The following is a 16611-nucleotide window of genomic DNA, read 5'->3' as shown; positions in this document are numbered from 1 at the left end:
ACTAAAGGGCTACCCCATGAACTTTGCAAAGCAGCCCAGGAACAGACATTTCTGGATTTTCCCAGTTTGGTGGCATCTCCTCCAGACTCAGCTGTCCAGTGGTACCAGTCACCTGCCAGGGATGGGCACTGTGGGCAGTGTCTCCCTGCTCACCCCCATCCATACCCTCACTCTGTCAGGGAGCTCCTCCTGCATTTGGGAGGCTGGATCCTGTAAAGTCCCTTGGACTCCAACCTGAACAAAGGTGGAGACACTCCTGCTCCTCAAGCACAATAAATGCAGCACAGAGGTCCCCCATGGATATCGGCCAAGTCCCTTTCCAGCCATTAAAAAGGGACAGACAGACCAGTCTGTACTGGGAACCCAGACCAGGCTGTCAACCAGCTGTCATGGACATGGCAAAGAGCCTGGAGATGTCTCAATGTGTCCCCTCAAGCCAGGCCTGGCACGAATTCCCTCCACTGGTCCAGAAGGCACTGCAGGGACCAGGCTGGCACAGGGGTTTGCCAACAGGAGACAGAGCTTGGCAGCTCCACAGCTTTGTGGCCAGGCTGTGGGTGAGCACTTGTTTCCAGCAGATGGGTGGCTGTGGGACATCCCGTGGATAATGAACACATGGCCAGCGTCCAGGTCTTGGGAGATACTGAAAACTGGTAACACAAAACGAGCTCTTCAGCAAGTCCTTTGGAGGATGTGCTCCTCAGGAGCAACCAGAGATGCCACCCACCCTCATGCCAACCCCTCTGTCCAAGTGATTTTCCTCTATAGCTGGAATTAGCAAAACTCTTCCCAGCACCCCTGAGCATCCTGTGGTGTCCCACCTCATCGAGCTCCAGCAGACTTCCAATGACTCAACCAAAATCTTTTAATGGAGATTTAATAAACTGCACAGTGGAAAATTTTCTATGCACGGAAATGACTCTTGGAGTAAACCCTTTGGAGGCCACACATCTCAGCACACATCCCTCAAGCCCTTCTCTGCCAGCTTGGAGAGGACTGGATTGAAACCTCTCTGCTGCTCCTTGATGTCTGAGAGGCCTCTTCTTGCTCGGGGAAGGTTTCTGGGTGTGTTCAATCCCACAAACCAGGTATTGTTTTTTTTTGACATTTTTGCCTAAGGGAGAAAACCACTTTTGCCTAAGGGAGGGAAATGCTGAGGGGCTGCAGAGTCCCTGGTGCTGCAGAGGGAGGCAGGGAGGAGGGGACTGCAGGCAAACAGCCCGTGGGATGTGTCCCTGTGGCTCTTTGCTGCCTCAGCTCATGTTTAATTGAAGGAGGACCCTGCTGAGTAGGGAAAAGCTTTGCAGCAGCCAGAGAGGATCTCCAGCCTGGCTGCTGGAGGAAAAGCCAAGAGCCATGTTCTTGGGAAAGCTGGGAGCACTGCTGGGGAGCCTGAGCTTGGGATGGACTCCAGGCTTTGGTGATGGAGCAGATTTGGGTGACTTGTGCTGGCCATGGCCATGGCATCACACCCACCCCATCGAGAGCTGTGTGAGGATGTGCTGGAAGGGGAAAAGGGCTGAGGAATGAGATGAGCTCCCACAATGGGCTTGTCCTGGTGCTGAGACTGCGCCAGGGGCTTCAGCTTTGAGGGTGGGGGGGGAGGGCAAGGCAGACATGACACAGCCTGGCCATTTCCACAAGACCAGCTTTAATATCAGTCATGAGAACGAGGAGAAAGCACAGAATCCATTAACGGGAAAAGTAATGAAAAAAAAAATATTTAAAAAATAATATAAAAAAAAATAATTAAAATAAACTAAAATAAAGCCCCCCCCCGCCCCGCCCTGTGCCCACCCACCACACACGGACTATCCAGGCACTGCAGACGGAGGAGCAGGACACAGCAGATCCACCGGGAGCCCCCGCTCCGGCCCCTCTCCAGGGATGCTCACCTTGGGGTGACGGTGGTGGCCCGGCCTCGGGAGGCCTGGCTTAGCTTAAGATTCATCACAGACTGACACGAAGGACAAGAACGTAAGAAGAATCCGAGAGCTGCGACTTTTTGTTTCTTTATTCTAATTTTCAGCCTACGACGTTAGTAATGGTGATTTCAGGGGATGGCTGGGCCATTTCCTTCTGGTAGTGAAAATCAGAGACTGCAAAGAGGAACAGAGCTTATAAAGACAGATAGGAATATGCTGCCATAAAAAGACCTGGCATGCAAGTGCTTTGTACATTTGGCAGTTTGTGGGGATGGCGGGGCTTCACTTTTGGGTTTGGTGGTGGTGGTGGTCTCTGCTTTGTACAGTTCAAAAATGAGCTGCTGCCTTCACATCTTGAAGACAAACCCCCCCACACAGGAAAGGACAACACGAGTCAAGTCCAAGGCGCCTCTCGCTTGGTTTTGGCAGAGTATATATATAATATATATATTTATATTATTTTAATGCATAGCGGTTTCTTCCTTTTTTTTTTTTTTAAATTTTTTATTTATTTATTTTTTATTTTTTTATTATTATCATTTTTTTTTTTTTCCCCCGTTGCAAACCTGAGCTGGGTCCCTGCTTTCCTGTGCAGTTTTCCTTCCTTGGGTGTTGGCCCTGTGGAGCAGTCAAGTGTCAGCAGGCGATCTCCTCCAGCGTTCCCAGCGTGGCCTGGAGCGGCACGTTCACAGTGTGGCTGATGGTTTCCGAATGGTTTGGCATGGGATCACAAGTGCTCTGCGGATGGGACAGCAGGGGACAGGGTTATCCCAGGGCTGCTGGATGCTCCCTGGCCCTCCCCGACCGCCGGCTCCTTCCTCAGGCCGAGCCACGGCAGCGTCAATCCTCTGGGAAACAACCGGAGCGTCCGCACGGAGCCGAGCGCGGGGGGGTCTCCTCTTGCCTCCCAGGGGGGCTCCTTACCACGTTTTCATCATGGCTCCCCTCCTCTTCCTCCTTCCCAAGTAGGTCTAATAATTTCTCCTTGATCAGCTGCGAAAGGAAGGAGGTTGGGTTACGGTGGGAAGGACGGGCAGGAGATCTGCGCTGCCCTCATCCAACGGCTCCGAGGGCACGGGGAATGGGATGGGTTTGGGGGATACTCTGCAAAGGATATGCAGAAGGAGACAGGGAGATGCTCCAAGGGCTGGAGCCTCTCAGCTCTGGAGCCAGGCTGGGAGAGCTGGGGGTGCTCACCTGGAGAAGAGAAGGATCCAGGGAGACCCCAGAGCCCCTTCCAGGGTCTAAAGAAGCTCCAGGAGAGCTGGAGAGGGACTGGGGACAAGGGATGGAGGGACAGGACACAGGGAATGGCTTCTCACTGCCAGAGGGCAGGGATAGATGGGATACTGAGAAGAAACTCCTTCCCTGTGAGGGTGGGGAGGCCCTGGCACAGGTTGCCCAGAGAAGCTGTGGCTGCCCCTGGATCCCTGGAATGTCCAAGGCCAGGTTGGACAGGGCTTGGAACAACCTGGGCTGGTGGAAGGTGTCCCTGCCCATGGCAGGGGGTGGCACTGGATGATCCTTAATGTCCCTTCCAACCCAAACCATTTGTGATTCCATGTTAAAGCCACCCCACGTGTCAAAACTGAATTCTTCACGTGGGAAAAAAAAAACAAAACAACCAACCCAAACTCCATTTTTGAAACCCATCTGGGGCTTTGTTGAAAGCTCCCAGCTCCCTGAGCTCCTTTTCCCTTCACAGCCACTTTATTTCCCTGGCAGCTGCTGCTGAGAATGAAATTTCAGGGGAGATCCCAGAAAGGTTGAAAAGTGAGTGTTTTTCTGGAAAACTTCCACTGGGGGAAAAGAGAAAAAAACCCAAGAAGCAAGCTAAAAACATGAAAAACTGGGTCAGTTCCTAAGGAAGGGAGGTGGATGCTGGCTGGTATTCAGGGCTGCTGGGGGGAATTCAGGACCTCCAGGAGCCCAGGAACATGACTCTGCCCCGGGGCAGGACCACGAGGAGGGTTTTGCCAAGTGAATGATACAAAAAAAGCACCTTTAGGGTCAATATTTCACCCACCTTTGGCTAATCCACCAGAAAAATAAGCTGTAGCTGTTTGCTGGAAATCTCAAGAGTTTCCAAATGCTTTGGCTGAAAATGGTTTTCAGTGTGCTTTTGAAACCCCCTCTTTGGGAAGCCCTGAGCAGATCAACTGTGTAAAATAGGCATTTTTAAGACATTTTTATTCTTTTTCTCCCTGTCTGGTGTGGGTGAAACGCCTGTGCCAGGTGACCATGAAGATGCCCCACGTAGGGAACAGCCAGGTGAACCTCCTGGTGCATCCCCAGGTGGGCAGAGGGAGCCTCTCCAAGGGGCCAGGGTGAGTCTTGGGCCATGTTTGCCCAAAAAGAAGAACAAAAGAAAAAAAAAACAGCAAAAGGAAACTATTTGACAAGTTTATAAGCAGATGTCAAATAAAGCAGTAAATCAGAGAAGAAAAATCCAAACTTTGCGAGGATTCTTATTAACTTCTTATGAAAAAAAAACAACAAGAAAGCTGGGAGTAGGGGATTTTAATGAAATATTTGTGCATTCAGCTGAGCTACAAACTGAGGCACAGAGTTTTTTTGCCATTATGAGCTTTATGCTTGTAATTTTCAATATATTTCAGTGCTGAATAATGCTGCCAAGTGCTGAGAGCTGCCCACAAGGGGCTGAGAGGGGGAGGGACTGTCTTAAGAAATAAAGTCAGCATCCCAACTTTAATAACATTAAGGGGTTTTTCAAGATGTCCCAGGGAGCTCACAGCTGCAATATCCCCTGGGATTAAAAATCCCTGGTCCCATCATGGTACAGGACAAGGACAGGGCTGTGGGAGAGCTGGACTGGGCAGGTGTGAGATATTGGATATGTGGGGGCAAGGCCCCAAATCCCTTGCTCTGAAACTCCCAGAGAACAAGAATATGAGCTGAATTAGGAGGAAAAACTTTCCCAGGGACAAGGACAAAGGTTCTTGAGCTGGGATGTACCAAATTTGCTGGGAACTCCTTTTCTCCATAAGTGTTTGCATCCTCCTTGTATGGCTTTAAACTGAAAGAGAGTAGGTTTAGATGGGATATGGGGAGCAAATCCTTTCCTGGGAGGCCCTGGCACAGGTTGCCCAGAGAAGCTGTGGCTGCCCCTGGATCCCTGGAAGTGTCCAAGGCCAGGTTGGACGGGGCTTGGAGCAACCTGGGCTGGTGGAAGGTGGCCCTGCCCGTGGCAGGGGGTGGCACTGGATGGGCCCAACCCAACCCAGGAACCTCCTCACCACACTTCACACTCACAACCCACTACTGTAGAGCCTTAATTACATGGTATTATTAATTAAAACTGATAATCCACGTGGGCAAACGGGGCATGGAGGCTCCAGCCTGGCACCAAGGCTGGCAAACCCAGAGCCTTCCAAGGACTCAGGTGACAGGACAAGGGCCTTACCTCGTATATATAATCGAAGAGCTCTAGGATGGTGAGGATGCTAGCACCGATAAACAGCCCCATCTGGCCTCCAATGTCACCTAGGAGAGACAACAACATTCCCAGAGCCTGTGACCACGGACCACAAGGAACCTCCCTTTAGCCAAGGGAACCCCAGCTGGTCCCCACCTTCCCCTGCCATGGGGGCCTTTCCTTGCAAAACGGGGAGGGGGCTCCTGGAAGCACCACCCAGGGAAACATCACCCAGGGAAACACCACCCAGGGGTGTCAGCTGGGGCTAAACAAGGTTGGGCTGGATGATCTTGGAAGTCTTTCAATGATTCCACAAGGGGAAACCACGCCCGTGTCTCTCTTCCAGGTCTTGCCCCGATTCAGAAAGGCTATCAGCATCCTTCTTGCCTTAGGGAAAGGTATTCCCACCTCCTTTAATCCCGAAGCCGTGGTGCTGCCACCCCTAAAAGAGTGGGGAGATGCACCCCCAGAAAGCCCAGCAGCTCCAAGGCCATGAACAGCATCCCAGGAAGGACCTCGTTGGCCACCAAAGCACTTTTCCTGCTAACGAGGCCATCAGCTGGGAGCCTAATGAGGATGCAGTGCCACACACTGGCATCCAAGGAAGCCATCTGCCAGTCAGACAGCAGGCTTCATCCCAGGAATCCCAACACCCAATTCCCAAACTGGGCGGGGGAAGGAGGAAGATGCTGGAGCAGAATTAGGTAATGTCCCCAGAGCCACCCAAAAAACCCAAACCTGCCAAAGGGAGGAAAGGGAGGCGGCCTGGGTTTTTTTTAGGGAAGCATCTCAAGGCTTGTGCTTGAGTCCCCCAGGGCTGAGGAGGAGGAACCACTGGGAAAGGAGGCTTCCAGGAATGTGCTGGGAAGACAAGTGCTGACATGAGCTGTGCTGCTCTGCCAAACCGTGGCTTCAGGGAGGACAAATCACATGGATTTTGCTCCAAAACACCCCTGGATCAGCTGCAGCCCAGAGCAAAGGCACCTGTGGGTGGAGGGGTGAAGGGATCTCTGCTGTGGGGGGTCCATGAGACAGAGAGGAAAGAGGGAGAGAAGAGTTTGGGGGCAAAGTGCTGGTTCCACAGGGGCTGAGGGCTGTGGGAAGAGGAGGCTCTGCCCAAAGCCCCGGTGTCCTGGCAAGGAGGGTCATGTGAGGTCCTACAAGTTAAGAGGTTTGTGTCAAAGAGGCTTCATCACCAGCCTCCTCATCCTCACTGGAACCCACAGCAGGGGCAGGAGGGCTCACACCACGTGCATTTGGCAGGGCCATGTGTGCAGGGGGGGCACCCCATGGGGCACTGCTTCCCTCAGTGTCCCCATCCTGGGGTGTCCAGAACCCAGGATGACCTTTCTAAGGTGCTGATCACTCCCTGCACTCCAGGGATCCAGGGATTTGGGATGGCACACAGGGAGGCTGCAAGGCTGAGTGTGGGCACAGACCATACTTGCTTCTCCTGACTGAACACCCCCAAACCCAGCGGGTCCCAAGCACCCAAACCTGTAGCTGGCACCCACAAAGCCTCAGTTTGAGGCTGAGCAACCCAACATCTCCTCCACCTCCTCCATCAGGCAAAGGCAAAGAGGGGTCTGGCTGGCCTGGCTGGGAAGGAGGATGGATTTGGAGCAGGGAAGAGGTGATGGGTAGATGGTTTTGAGCTGCCCTTCTCCACACACTGCCCTTCCAGCATATGGGGGGCACCACAGAGAGCACCCAGCGCCTGCTCAGCCCGGGATTCCCAAATAATGGGGTGCTGGGAGCAAGCAGGGATGAAGATGGAGCAGCTCTTCATGGACACAGACTGGATGTGGTCCCGGGGACATTCCTGGGATGGCTTGGTGGTGTAAGGGAAGTAAGAGATGGCCAGGAAGGTGTCGGGACCGTGCTGGGATTTTCCATGAGCTGTGCACCCACTTGGAGCATCCGTCTGTCCCACACACACACGGACTCCCACAGGCTCCTAACTGCCCCCTGACCCCCCCTTACCAAGTAAGGCTGCCACTTCATAGGCTTTCTTCTGCTCAATTGTCTCGTAGTTGAGTGCTTCAAAAAATATGTCCAGCACAAGAATATTCTCTCTGTGCAAAGAAGAAAACAGCATCAGCCCAGCAGCCACCAGTGCTTTGGGATAAGGGAAAAAAAAAACGGGACTTTGGGGCTTTATTCCTCTCCCTGTCCTGATTGTTTCTCTCTCTGGGATCCTCAGCAACCCACAGCACCTGGACCTCATGCAGACCAAGACCACAGGGCACCACCAGGGCTCTGGAAGCCTTAGGAGAGCTGGAAAATTTTTCCCCGAGATATCTCAGGATCTGAGCTCTGGATCTCACTTTGCTGATAACTCTTTACTTTAATGACAATTCCTCCCTGGGAGGGTGGGGAGGCCCTGGCACAGGTTGCCCAGAGAAGCTGTGGCTGCCCCTGGATCCCTGCAAGTGTCCAAGGCCAGGTTGGATGGGTTGGAGCAACCTGGGCTAGTGGAAGGTGTCCCTGCCCATGGCAGGGGCTGGCACTGGATGGGCTTTAAAGTCTCTTCCAACCCAAACCAATCTGGGATTCTTTGATTCCATGATAACAGTAAGAATCCAAAGGATATGGAATAACATGGAATAACTCTCACTGCCTACACAAGGCAATAAAATGCCCAGGACTGGAAGAAGCCCAAGTTCTCAGCCCAGAGTTAGGCAGAGAGCAGCCATACCTCCAACAGGGCCAGCAAGTCTGGGCTTCCCTGTCAAAGGAAGAGGAGTTTTTGCACTTTTTTTGGTGGGAATGGGCTTTGCTCACGAGGACAAGCCCAGGGAAGGAACACAGGTCATCTGGAGACACTTCTACTAAGAAGAAAGCAACCTACACCTCATTTCTTTCAGGGTTTGTCCCTTGTCCTCCCTGTGTTAGGGATGGATCAGCCAGGGCTGGTTTGAGCTAATGGGGCTTTACAGACACTTCCCCCATAAAGCAAAGGAGATCAGTTTTGGGCAACACTCACGAGATGTATTTTTCTGACTTATTGAACTTCTTCTCCAGGTACTTGGCCGAGGTCTTGCTGGGGATCTTGACCATGGAGAGCTCTTTGTTGTACCTGGTCAGGTTGCAGGGTGTCCTGCAGATGCAGTAGTTGCTGTCCTTCTCAGCAAGCAAACCTGCAGAAGGTCACAGGGTTACATCTCAAGGAGTCAGGGGCAGGGAGCAGATGTGGGAGCAGAGGTTGTTATGCTCTGCTCCAGAGGTCACTCCTGGGCATTTCTCTCCCAGTTCATCCCACTTCTCACCATCTTGGAGAGAGGCCTTTTGCTGGAGGCTACACCAGCATCTGCTTGGGGAACTAAATCCAGACTTTAAATGGGTCCCTTGATCTCAACCCCAAACCTAGAGGTGCTCCTGGGGTGCCCATGATCCCAAGGGTTTTGTGCTGATGGAACCCCACGCCCCAGGTAGAACCAGGAGTAAGTTTATCCCAGGGTGCACCCAGACCTTCCCAAAAAGTTGGGTCTCATCAAAACCCCTCTCTGGGTTGCAGCTGCTCCAGATCCCCCCGGTGCTGCCAGCCAGGAGGATCCAGGAGGATCCAGGATGCTGGAAGTGCCTCCAGCTGGGGCACCTGTGGCACCAGGGGTCCCTCGTGGTACTCACCGAGCGCGGGCTCCGCGCACTCCTTGTACTGCTCCGGGGTACAGAAGGGAGCATCCCCTGCAGGGAAAGGACATGTCCATCACATGGGGACCACCAGGCTCTCCCTGGGGACACAACGACCTCTCCCTTTAGCAAAGTGACCCTGGCTGGTCCCCACCTCTGCCTGCCACTGCGAAACGAGGAGGGGGCTGCTGGAAACATCACCCGGGGGTGTCAACTGGGGCTCAATAATTAATAAATTAATTAATAAAAACTTGGTGCTAATAACACCAAGGTCATGGGTTCAATCCCCTCCATGGGCCATTCACTCAAGAGTTGGACTCGATGATCCTTGTGAGTCCCTTCTGACTCAGAATATTCCACGACTCTGTAAATAAGGTTGGACTTGATGATCTTGGAGGTCTCTTCCAACCTTAATGATTCTATAAGAGGAAATCAAACCCAAGTCCCTCTGCCACTCCTTGTCCCCCTTTCAGGACATTCCAACAAGGCTACTGGCATCCATCTTTCCTTAGGGAAAGGTATTCCCACCTCCTTTAACCCGAGCTCCTACTGAATCACAGAATCACAGAATCAGCTGGGTTGGAAGGGACCTCTGAGATCATCAAGTTCCAACCCTTGCTCCAACCCCGCTGTGGTTCCCAGCCCATGGCACTGATCCCACATCCAGTCTGTCCTTAAACACCTCCAGGGATGGAGAATCCACCACTTCCCTGGGCAGCCCATTCCAATGGCTGAGCACCCTCTCTGCAAAGAAATTCTTCCTAATATCCAACCTAAACCTCCCTTGGCACAGCATATTCTGAGCTGGAAGGGACCTACGAGGATCATCGAGGGAATGGTCCCTACAGGGACCAAACCCACAACCTGGGCATTATTTGCACCATGTTCTACCCAATCTCTGGGGGTGTCCCAGCCCCCAGCACTGACCTGGCATGTGGACCATTTTGCAGTTGCAGTTCTCCACGATGTAGCGGGTCTCGCAGTCGATCCTGCAGGCCGTGATGCTGTAAACGGGAAAGAAGTCTAAGCCCATTTCCGACGAGCGACATTCACCCCACGGCGGAGGCAGGTACGTCAGCTGCAAGACAGGGAGGAGGAGGGGTGTCAGGGGGCACCGGGGACCCGGGCTGGGCTTGTGTGGCCAGGTTTTGGTGGCATAGAGGGAGCTACAGGGGGGGGCTGCTGTGAGAAGCTGCAGGAAGCTTCCCCCGTGTCCGACTGACCCGAGGCCAGCCGGCTGCAGGACGGACACGCCTCTGGCCAAGGCTGAGCCAATCTGGAATTGAGGGATAACACACTTAAGAAGGAAAAAAGAAATGTTATTGCACAGATGTGGTTGCAGCCAGAGTAGAGTGAGAATCTGTGAGGGGAACAGCTCTGCAGACCCCAAGGTCAGAGGAGAAGCAGGGGCAGGAGGTGCTCCGGGCTCTGGAGCTGAGATTCCCCTGCAGCCCCTAGTGAAGACCCTGCTGAGGCAGCTGTGCCCCTGCAGCCCAGGGAGGACCATGGGGGTGCAGAGATCCACCTGCAGCCTGTGGAGGAGCCCACGCTGCAGCAGGTGGATGCCTGAAGGAGGCTGTGAACTGTGGGAAGCCTGTACTGGAGCAGGGAAAGGACTCTGGCTCCTGTCCCTGAGCAGTGGCCGAACAAGGTGGGATGAACTGACCGTGTCCCCCATTCCCGTCTCTCTGCGCCCGGGAGGGAGGGAGGGGTGGGGGAAGGTGTTTTTAGGATTTATTTTACTCCTCATTATGCCCCTCTGATTGTGTTGCCGATAAATGGAATTACTATCCCCCAGCTGAGTGTTTTGCCCATGATGGCAATTGCTGAGTGATCTCTCCCTGTCCTTATCTCAGCTCAGGAACCTTTCCCTGTATTTTCTCTCCCCTGTCCAGCTGGGAAGGGCAGTGACAGAGTAGTTTTGGTGGGTGCCTGACATCCAACCAAAGCCAACCCACCACAGGACCAGCAGCGAGCACTGGGCACAGCAACTCCCTCCTCTTGCTCAGGGGAGCCCCCAGAGCACAGTTTTATGGTGTTTTTAAGGAGGGGACCGAGCAAGGGAAAGCCACAGCAGGACTTTGGCCAAGTGAGGATCTTTAGCAAGCTCTGCTGCAGAAGAAGCCTCCAAAGCTCCCTGCTCCCCACGGAGGGATGGTTGTGCCCAGTGTGGTGCTGCCATGGGAGGTGGTGCAGGGCAGCACTTTGCTGCCTCCTCAGAGAAGGCAGAGAAGTCAATCATGGCCCTTTCCAAACACCCACTCTCCCTGTGGACCCATATCCACAGTATCCACTCTCCTGGCACCCCATGAAGATGGGGAACATGTCCTCCTCTCCCTCATTTGCCCACACCTCAGAAGTTGCTGTGCTCTGGGCCAGAGCAATGCAAACCCTCTGCTGCTACTGCTTTATTTAAAACCACAAAGATACCACAAAACCTCCACAAAATCCCCCCCCAGAAACCTTCACTAGGAGTCCAGAACGTGCAGGAGGAAAAACAGTCTCTCTCTGGCCAATCTACCTTGTTCCTCTCCCGTCTGCAGCCTGGTAGCAGTCTCTGTTTCTCTTTATCTTTGCTCAATTCTCTGCACTCCTCTTGCTGGAGAGCAGAAAATAGCATCCCCCAGCCCTCCCTTGTGTTTGAAAGCAGAGGCCAATTTGCTGTGCTCTGCTCCAAACACGGAACGTTTTGTGCTGGCAAGGCACGTTGGCAGAACAAAAACATTCCTCCAGCAAATGTAGTAACATTAATCACGTCCTAAAATAAATAAGTAAACATATGTTGATGGACTGTGAGCCCGGGACCTGTGGCAAGGACTGGGTTGGTTTCTCCTGGAGACGTGTGGGAAAGGGAGGATAAAAGAGATGGTCCATGAAGTGGGGGCAGATCCTGCTGGATAAATAACAACCCCAGGAATCCTTCAGGCATGGACCTGGGATAACTGTGACAAATCCATCATGGGGGGAGCTGTTGGAGTCCTCCTTGAGACCTCCAGTGGGAGCAGAGCTCCAGGTCTCCAAAGCACCTGGGAGAAGATGTTCACCAGCTTGTGGTGCTGGTAAAGCTTCTCCTTTGACTTAGGAACCACCCAGGTGTTAAAAAAACAGAATGGGCTTAAACTGCAGCCAGGAAGAGGAAGATGAGATGTTGGGATGGACACATCCCATGGTGAGGACAGCAGGGGATGGGAACAGTCTGCCTTGGAGCAGCACAACACCTGGAAGCTACAAGAGAGTCAGGGGAAGATCCCAGGCTGGACAAGCTCCCAGCTCAGTCAAGCCAAAGTAATTCCTTCTCTAGGGGCAATTCTGCCCTGAACAGTTCCCATCCAGGAATCCAGAGTGGTTTGCTAATTCCAGCACTTTTGTTGCTGTGCCCATGGGCACTGTTCTGGTTCCCAGTTCCTAACAGAGCACAGAACCACGGAATGGTTTGGGTTGGAAGGGACATTAAGGACCATCCAGCCCCACCCCCTGCCATGGGCAGGGACACCTTCCACTAGCCCAGGTTGCTCCAAGCCCCCTCCAACCTGGCCTTGGACACTTCCAGGGATGGGGCCTCATTCCTCAAGTGCCAATGAGACAGAAAACTCTGCAGTTGATGTTCAGCCCCAGCAGATCTGCAAGGGCTGCTCAGCACCTCTAGCCCCTGGTCAGGATGCTGGGCAGGCCAGGGCTGGCATTGCCCCGTGGGCTGCTGGATGAGGGACATGAGAGTCTGGAGAAAAGGAGGCTCAGGGGGGACCTTATTTCCCTCTTCAACTCCCTGACAGGAGGGTGAGGCCAGGGGGGAGTCTGGCTCTGCTCCCAGGGAACAAGGGACAGGAGGAGAGGAAACAGCCTCAGGCTGTGTCAGGGAAGGTTCAGGTTGGATATCAGGGAAAATTTCTTGACTGAAAGAGTGGCCTGGCACTGACCAGGCTGCCCAAGGAGAGGGGGGGTCACCAGCCTTGAAGTGTTCAAAAAACAAGCGTCAGTTTGTGATATGTGGTTTAGTGGGCATGGCTGGGATTCTGTCAGAGGCTGATGATCTTGGAGGTCTTATTCCCATGATTCTGTTCTATGATTCTATGATTCTGTGATTCTGTTCTATGTTTCTATGAGCTCTGGCACTCCCAAAATCTGCTGCTCAAGCTGCTTTGAGAAGCAACAGCAACCAAGAGCTACTCAGCTGTCGGGAGCGACACGCGCCCGTCTCTGCTCGGCAGGTCCCGTCTGAGGAGCAGCCAACAGCCCTGTCAGGTGTGAGGATGCAGCAGGTGACGTGGGATCCCATCTGCAGGGACCAGCTGGGGCATTAAAGCAAAAAAAAGAAACCAATCCCCAGCAATTCCCCCTCTGAGAGACACGCCTGGCTCCGAACGAGGCGGTTCCGAGAGCCGGCAAAGCAGCACCTTGGAACGAAACCACCCCGAGCGTGTTTGTGACAATAGCAGAGGGTTGGCTGAAGGGATCTCTTCTCATTTGCTTTACACTTGTGATATAAAGGAGCACCAGATGCCATCGTTTAGTCATCGGCGGCGCAGAAAGGGGCCCATATGTTGCACGTTGTGTGATAAAGGAGAATAAATAACCGTGGGCTCAGATGGTATCAGCTCCTTTCCAAGCACAGCCACACACACAAATCTTTTAAGCCCTTTAAATTCCGTTCTGAGTGTCGGTGACGGGCTCAGCATGGGATGGAGGGGGGGCAGAGATTGAGCTTCCACATGTCCTCCCTCAGCCAGTGAACAAGGGACCTCACTGGAGGGAAAAAACACCTCAGTAGGGATGGGGATCTGCAGGGAATAGGGGAGCCCCATCTCCTACATCCTGCCTCAACATCTAGAGGTAGTTTCTTCTCAGGAAAGCTCCCTTTGCCTTCTCTAGGTGGTTTTGATGAACAGACATCAATGTACCAAGTCCTTGATGTGGCAACTCCTGTCCTGACCTTTTATTTCCAGCTGTCTTTGAAGGCAGCTGCTCAGTTCCTCTCTGGAGCCACAGCAGCAGGACCCTCAGGTAGCACTGACTGCCAGGAACCCTCTGAAATGCTGTTACCCTTCAAAAATCACAAAGTGGTTTGGGTTGAGAGGGACCTCAAAGCCCATCCAGTGCCACCCCCTGCCATGGGCAGGGACACCTTCCACCAGCCCAGGTTGCTCCAAATTTATCCAACCTGGCCTTGGACACTTGCAGGGATCCAGGGGCAGCCACAGCTTCTCCAGGCAACCTGTGCCAGGGCCTCCCCACCCTCCCAGCCACCAAAAGGTAAAAAAACCACATAAAAGCAGCAGGCAAGGCAGGGGTAAAGGCAGCGGGGACAGTTCCTGCCCTCAGCTCCTGCAGGATCTAATTCTGCTCGGCTGCCGTGGCAGCTTTCCAAGGGCACCTGCCCCTCCCCAGCACTGTGCTGGCTCATGCTCACAGAAACCCAGGCTCAGCCTCTAATTGAGGCTGACAGACCCACGTCCTCGCACTTTTGCAATCGTTAAGTCATTAATTAATGAATTAAATGCTTTTTAAACCCCCTTGATCCCGGCTCTCAGGGATTCCGAAAATCGGTTCCGAACCTGCCGAGAGGAAAAGGAACAAATTGGCTCGTCTCCTCGAAAGCAGGATGGATCCTGCTCGCCTGAAACGCAAGGAAAAGAGGAGATGCTCTTGGCAAAAGTGGAGGGGAAGCAGGTCAGGGTGAGGGGGGGTGATCAGCACAGCTCTGCCCTTTCCCTGGCCACGCTGCTGCCCTTGGCACGCTGCTCCTGGCACGGGGGCTCCTGGGAGCTGCCAGCATCTGTCTGCAGCCACAGAGCTCTGTCTGCAGCCACAGAGCTCTTCTCTTCAATTAATTTTAAGTGCTATCTCTGTGTTTTTTTTCTGCATGTTTAGTTTTATCTAATAGGGAAACGTGTGGAAATGAAGCGGAGATTTCCCAGCACAAGGCTGGGGCAGTTTTATGGAATTCCAGAATATCCCGAACTGGGAGGGACCTACAAGGACCATCCAGTCCAACTCCTGGCCCGGCACAGACACCCCAACAATCCCACCCTGTCTCTGAGAGTGCTGTCCAAACACTCCTGGAGCTCTGGCAGCCTCGGGGAGCCTTGGGGAGCCTTTTCAGTGCCCGACCACCCTCTGGGGGAAGAACCTTTCCCTGCCCCATTTGCAGCTGGGCTGTGCCATGAATCCAGCCTTGGGGACGTAGCCAGCATCAACTCTGCTCCACTCAGCCCTTCTCCTGCCTCCTCCACATGTGGGTCCCCACCTGACCCTAAGGAGGGATTCCAACCCCTCCCTGAACATCCCAAACCGCCGATGGGGAGCGTTCGCTCCAAATGAAATAATAACCAGGAAGCTCTGTTCTTTAATGAGACATCAAACATCATCAACTTAATAGAATTCCAATCCCAGGCAGCTTTAGCACTTGTAAAATGAGAAACCCAGTGCACACACGGCTCGCTGGCACCGGCTCCCAGTTAATGATGCTGGAAGTTCTCTATTTGCCATCTCCCTTTGCCAGTGTTCCTTCCCATTTGCTCTCTTCACACAAGCACTACAGAATTGACTTTTAAGGACAAGAGCTTAACCCTTCCAGGACCTGGAAGCTCCCCCTGAGCAGAGCTTGGGGATGTTACACAGCCCACGGGTTCCTGGGTGTTGGAGGTGAGTGGACACCAGAAGGAAAATGAGACTTTGGAGCTCCAGGATGCTCTGGGTCCCTGTTTCTTTGGAAATCATTTTGCAAATCAAACAGCAATACTGAAACCTCCTGCAGAGCCACAGAAAAGGCAAGGGCAGCCCCTTCTGAGCCTCGTCCTGGGTTTGCTCCCAGGACCTGCTGGGTGGCTGCTCCCAGCATTTACTGCACTGACCACCTACAACTCACTTCTGCTCCCCCCTAAACGAGCTGGACCTGTGGCTCATGTGCAAACTCAGTCTTAAATTCATTAGATAACAGGATTTGTAAGATAGGATTGTTGAGGATGGAAAATACCTCTGGGATCATCGAGTCCAACCATCCCCCAGCCCTGCCAAGGCCACCACTGACCCACGTCCCCAGGTGCCACATGGCTATTAAATCCCTCCAGGGGAGGTGACTCCACCACTGCCCTGTTCCAATAAATTCTGCCCTCTCCCTCCTGGTCACTCCCTTAGCAAATCCACAGGCAGCAAAGCTGTTTCCCCCCATTCTCCTGGACACCCTTGGCTGTATCTGTTGGACCACAGTGGCCAAACTCTTGCAGAGGTGCCCAATTTGGAGGCTGAAGTTCTCCTGTTCCTCAGTTTTCCATCTTCTTAAAAAGCCCTGTTACCCACATCCCACAGTGAAGGGTGACCAGGAGCATCCAAACCATTCCTTCACTCCCATCTCTGATGTCCCTTCTGACCTCCTCCCTCAGGGAGCCCTTCCCAATCTCTGCCCATTCAGATGCCCCATTCCCGGCCTCCCATCACTTCCCCCCCAAACCCATTTTCTTTTGTATCATTTCACAAACACCCTGATTCACTCCTGATGCCAATTTTCCAACCAAAACTCCACCACTGCCCTACAAACCCAACGTTTTCTTCCACCTGCTTCAAACTGCTCTCGTGCAATGAAGGTGTCTCTGGGGTTGGCCACTGCTGCTGGCCTGTCTG

General features: G+C 53.2%; 1 protein-coding gene across 2 annotated transcripts in view; it reads right to left on the bottom strand.

Moving 5' to 3' along the window:
• Positions 1–1978: 1978 nt before the first annotated feature.
• The window catches only part of LOC114000920 (acid-sensing ion channel 2), a 370989-nt gene continuing 356356 nt past the window's right edge, over positions 1979–16611 (bottom strand). For both annotated transcript variants that reach the window (XM_027745691.2, XM_027745699.2), the window contains exons 4-11: positions 9922–10072; positions 8992–9048; positions 8348–8501; positions 7345–7436; positions 5350–5429; positions 2850–2918; positions 2492–2663; positions 1979–2099 (exon numbers count right to left, since the gene is read on the bottom strand). In XM_027745691.2, coding sequence (XP_027601492.1) covers positions 2562–2663; positions 2850–2918; positions 5350–5429; positions 7345–7436; positions 8348–8501; positions 8992–9048; positions 9922–10072 — 705 coding nt within the window. In that variant the 3' untranslated portion in view covers positions 1979–2099; positions 2492–2561. The remainder of the gene's footprint in view (positions 2100–2491; positions 2664–2849; positions 2919–5349; positions 5430–7344; positions 7437–8347; positions 8502–8991; positions 9049–9921; positions 10073–16611) is intronic.

Source organism: Pipra filicauda, unplaced genomic scaffold, assembly GCF_003945595.2.
Source record: "Pipra filicauda isolate LSUMZ 115617 unplaced genomic scaffold, ASM394559v2 scaffold193_size2426894_pilon, whole genome shotgun sequence".
In the NCBI taxonomy this organism is placed as follows: Eukaryota; Metazoa; Chordata; class Aves; order Passeriformes; family Pipridae; genus Pipra; species Pipra filicauda.
The sequence above is the reverse complement of the archived record's forward strand: the minus strand, read 5'-3'. Positions and strand labels throughout refer to the sequence as shown.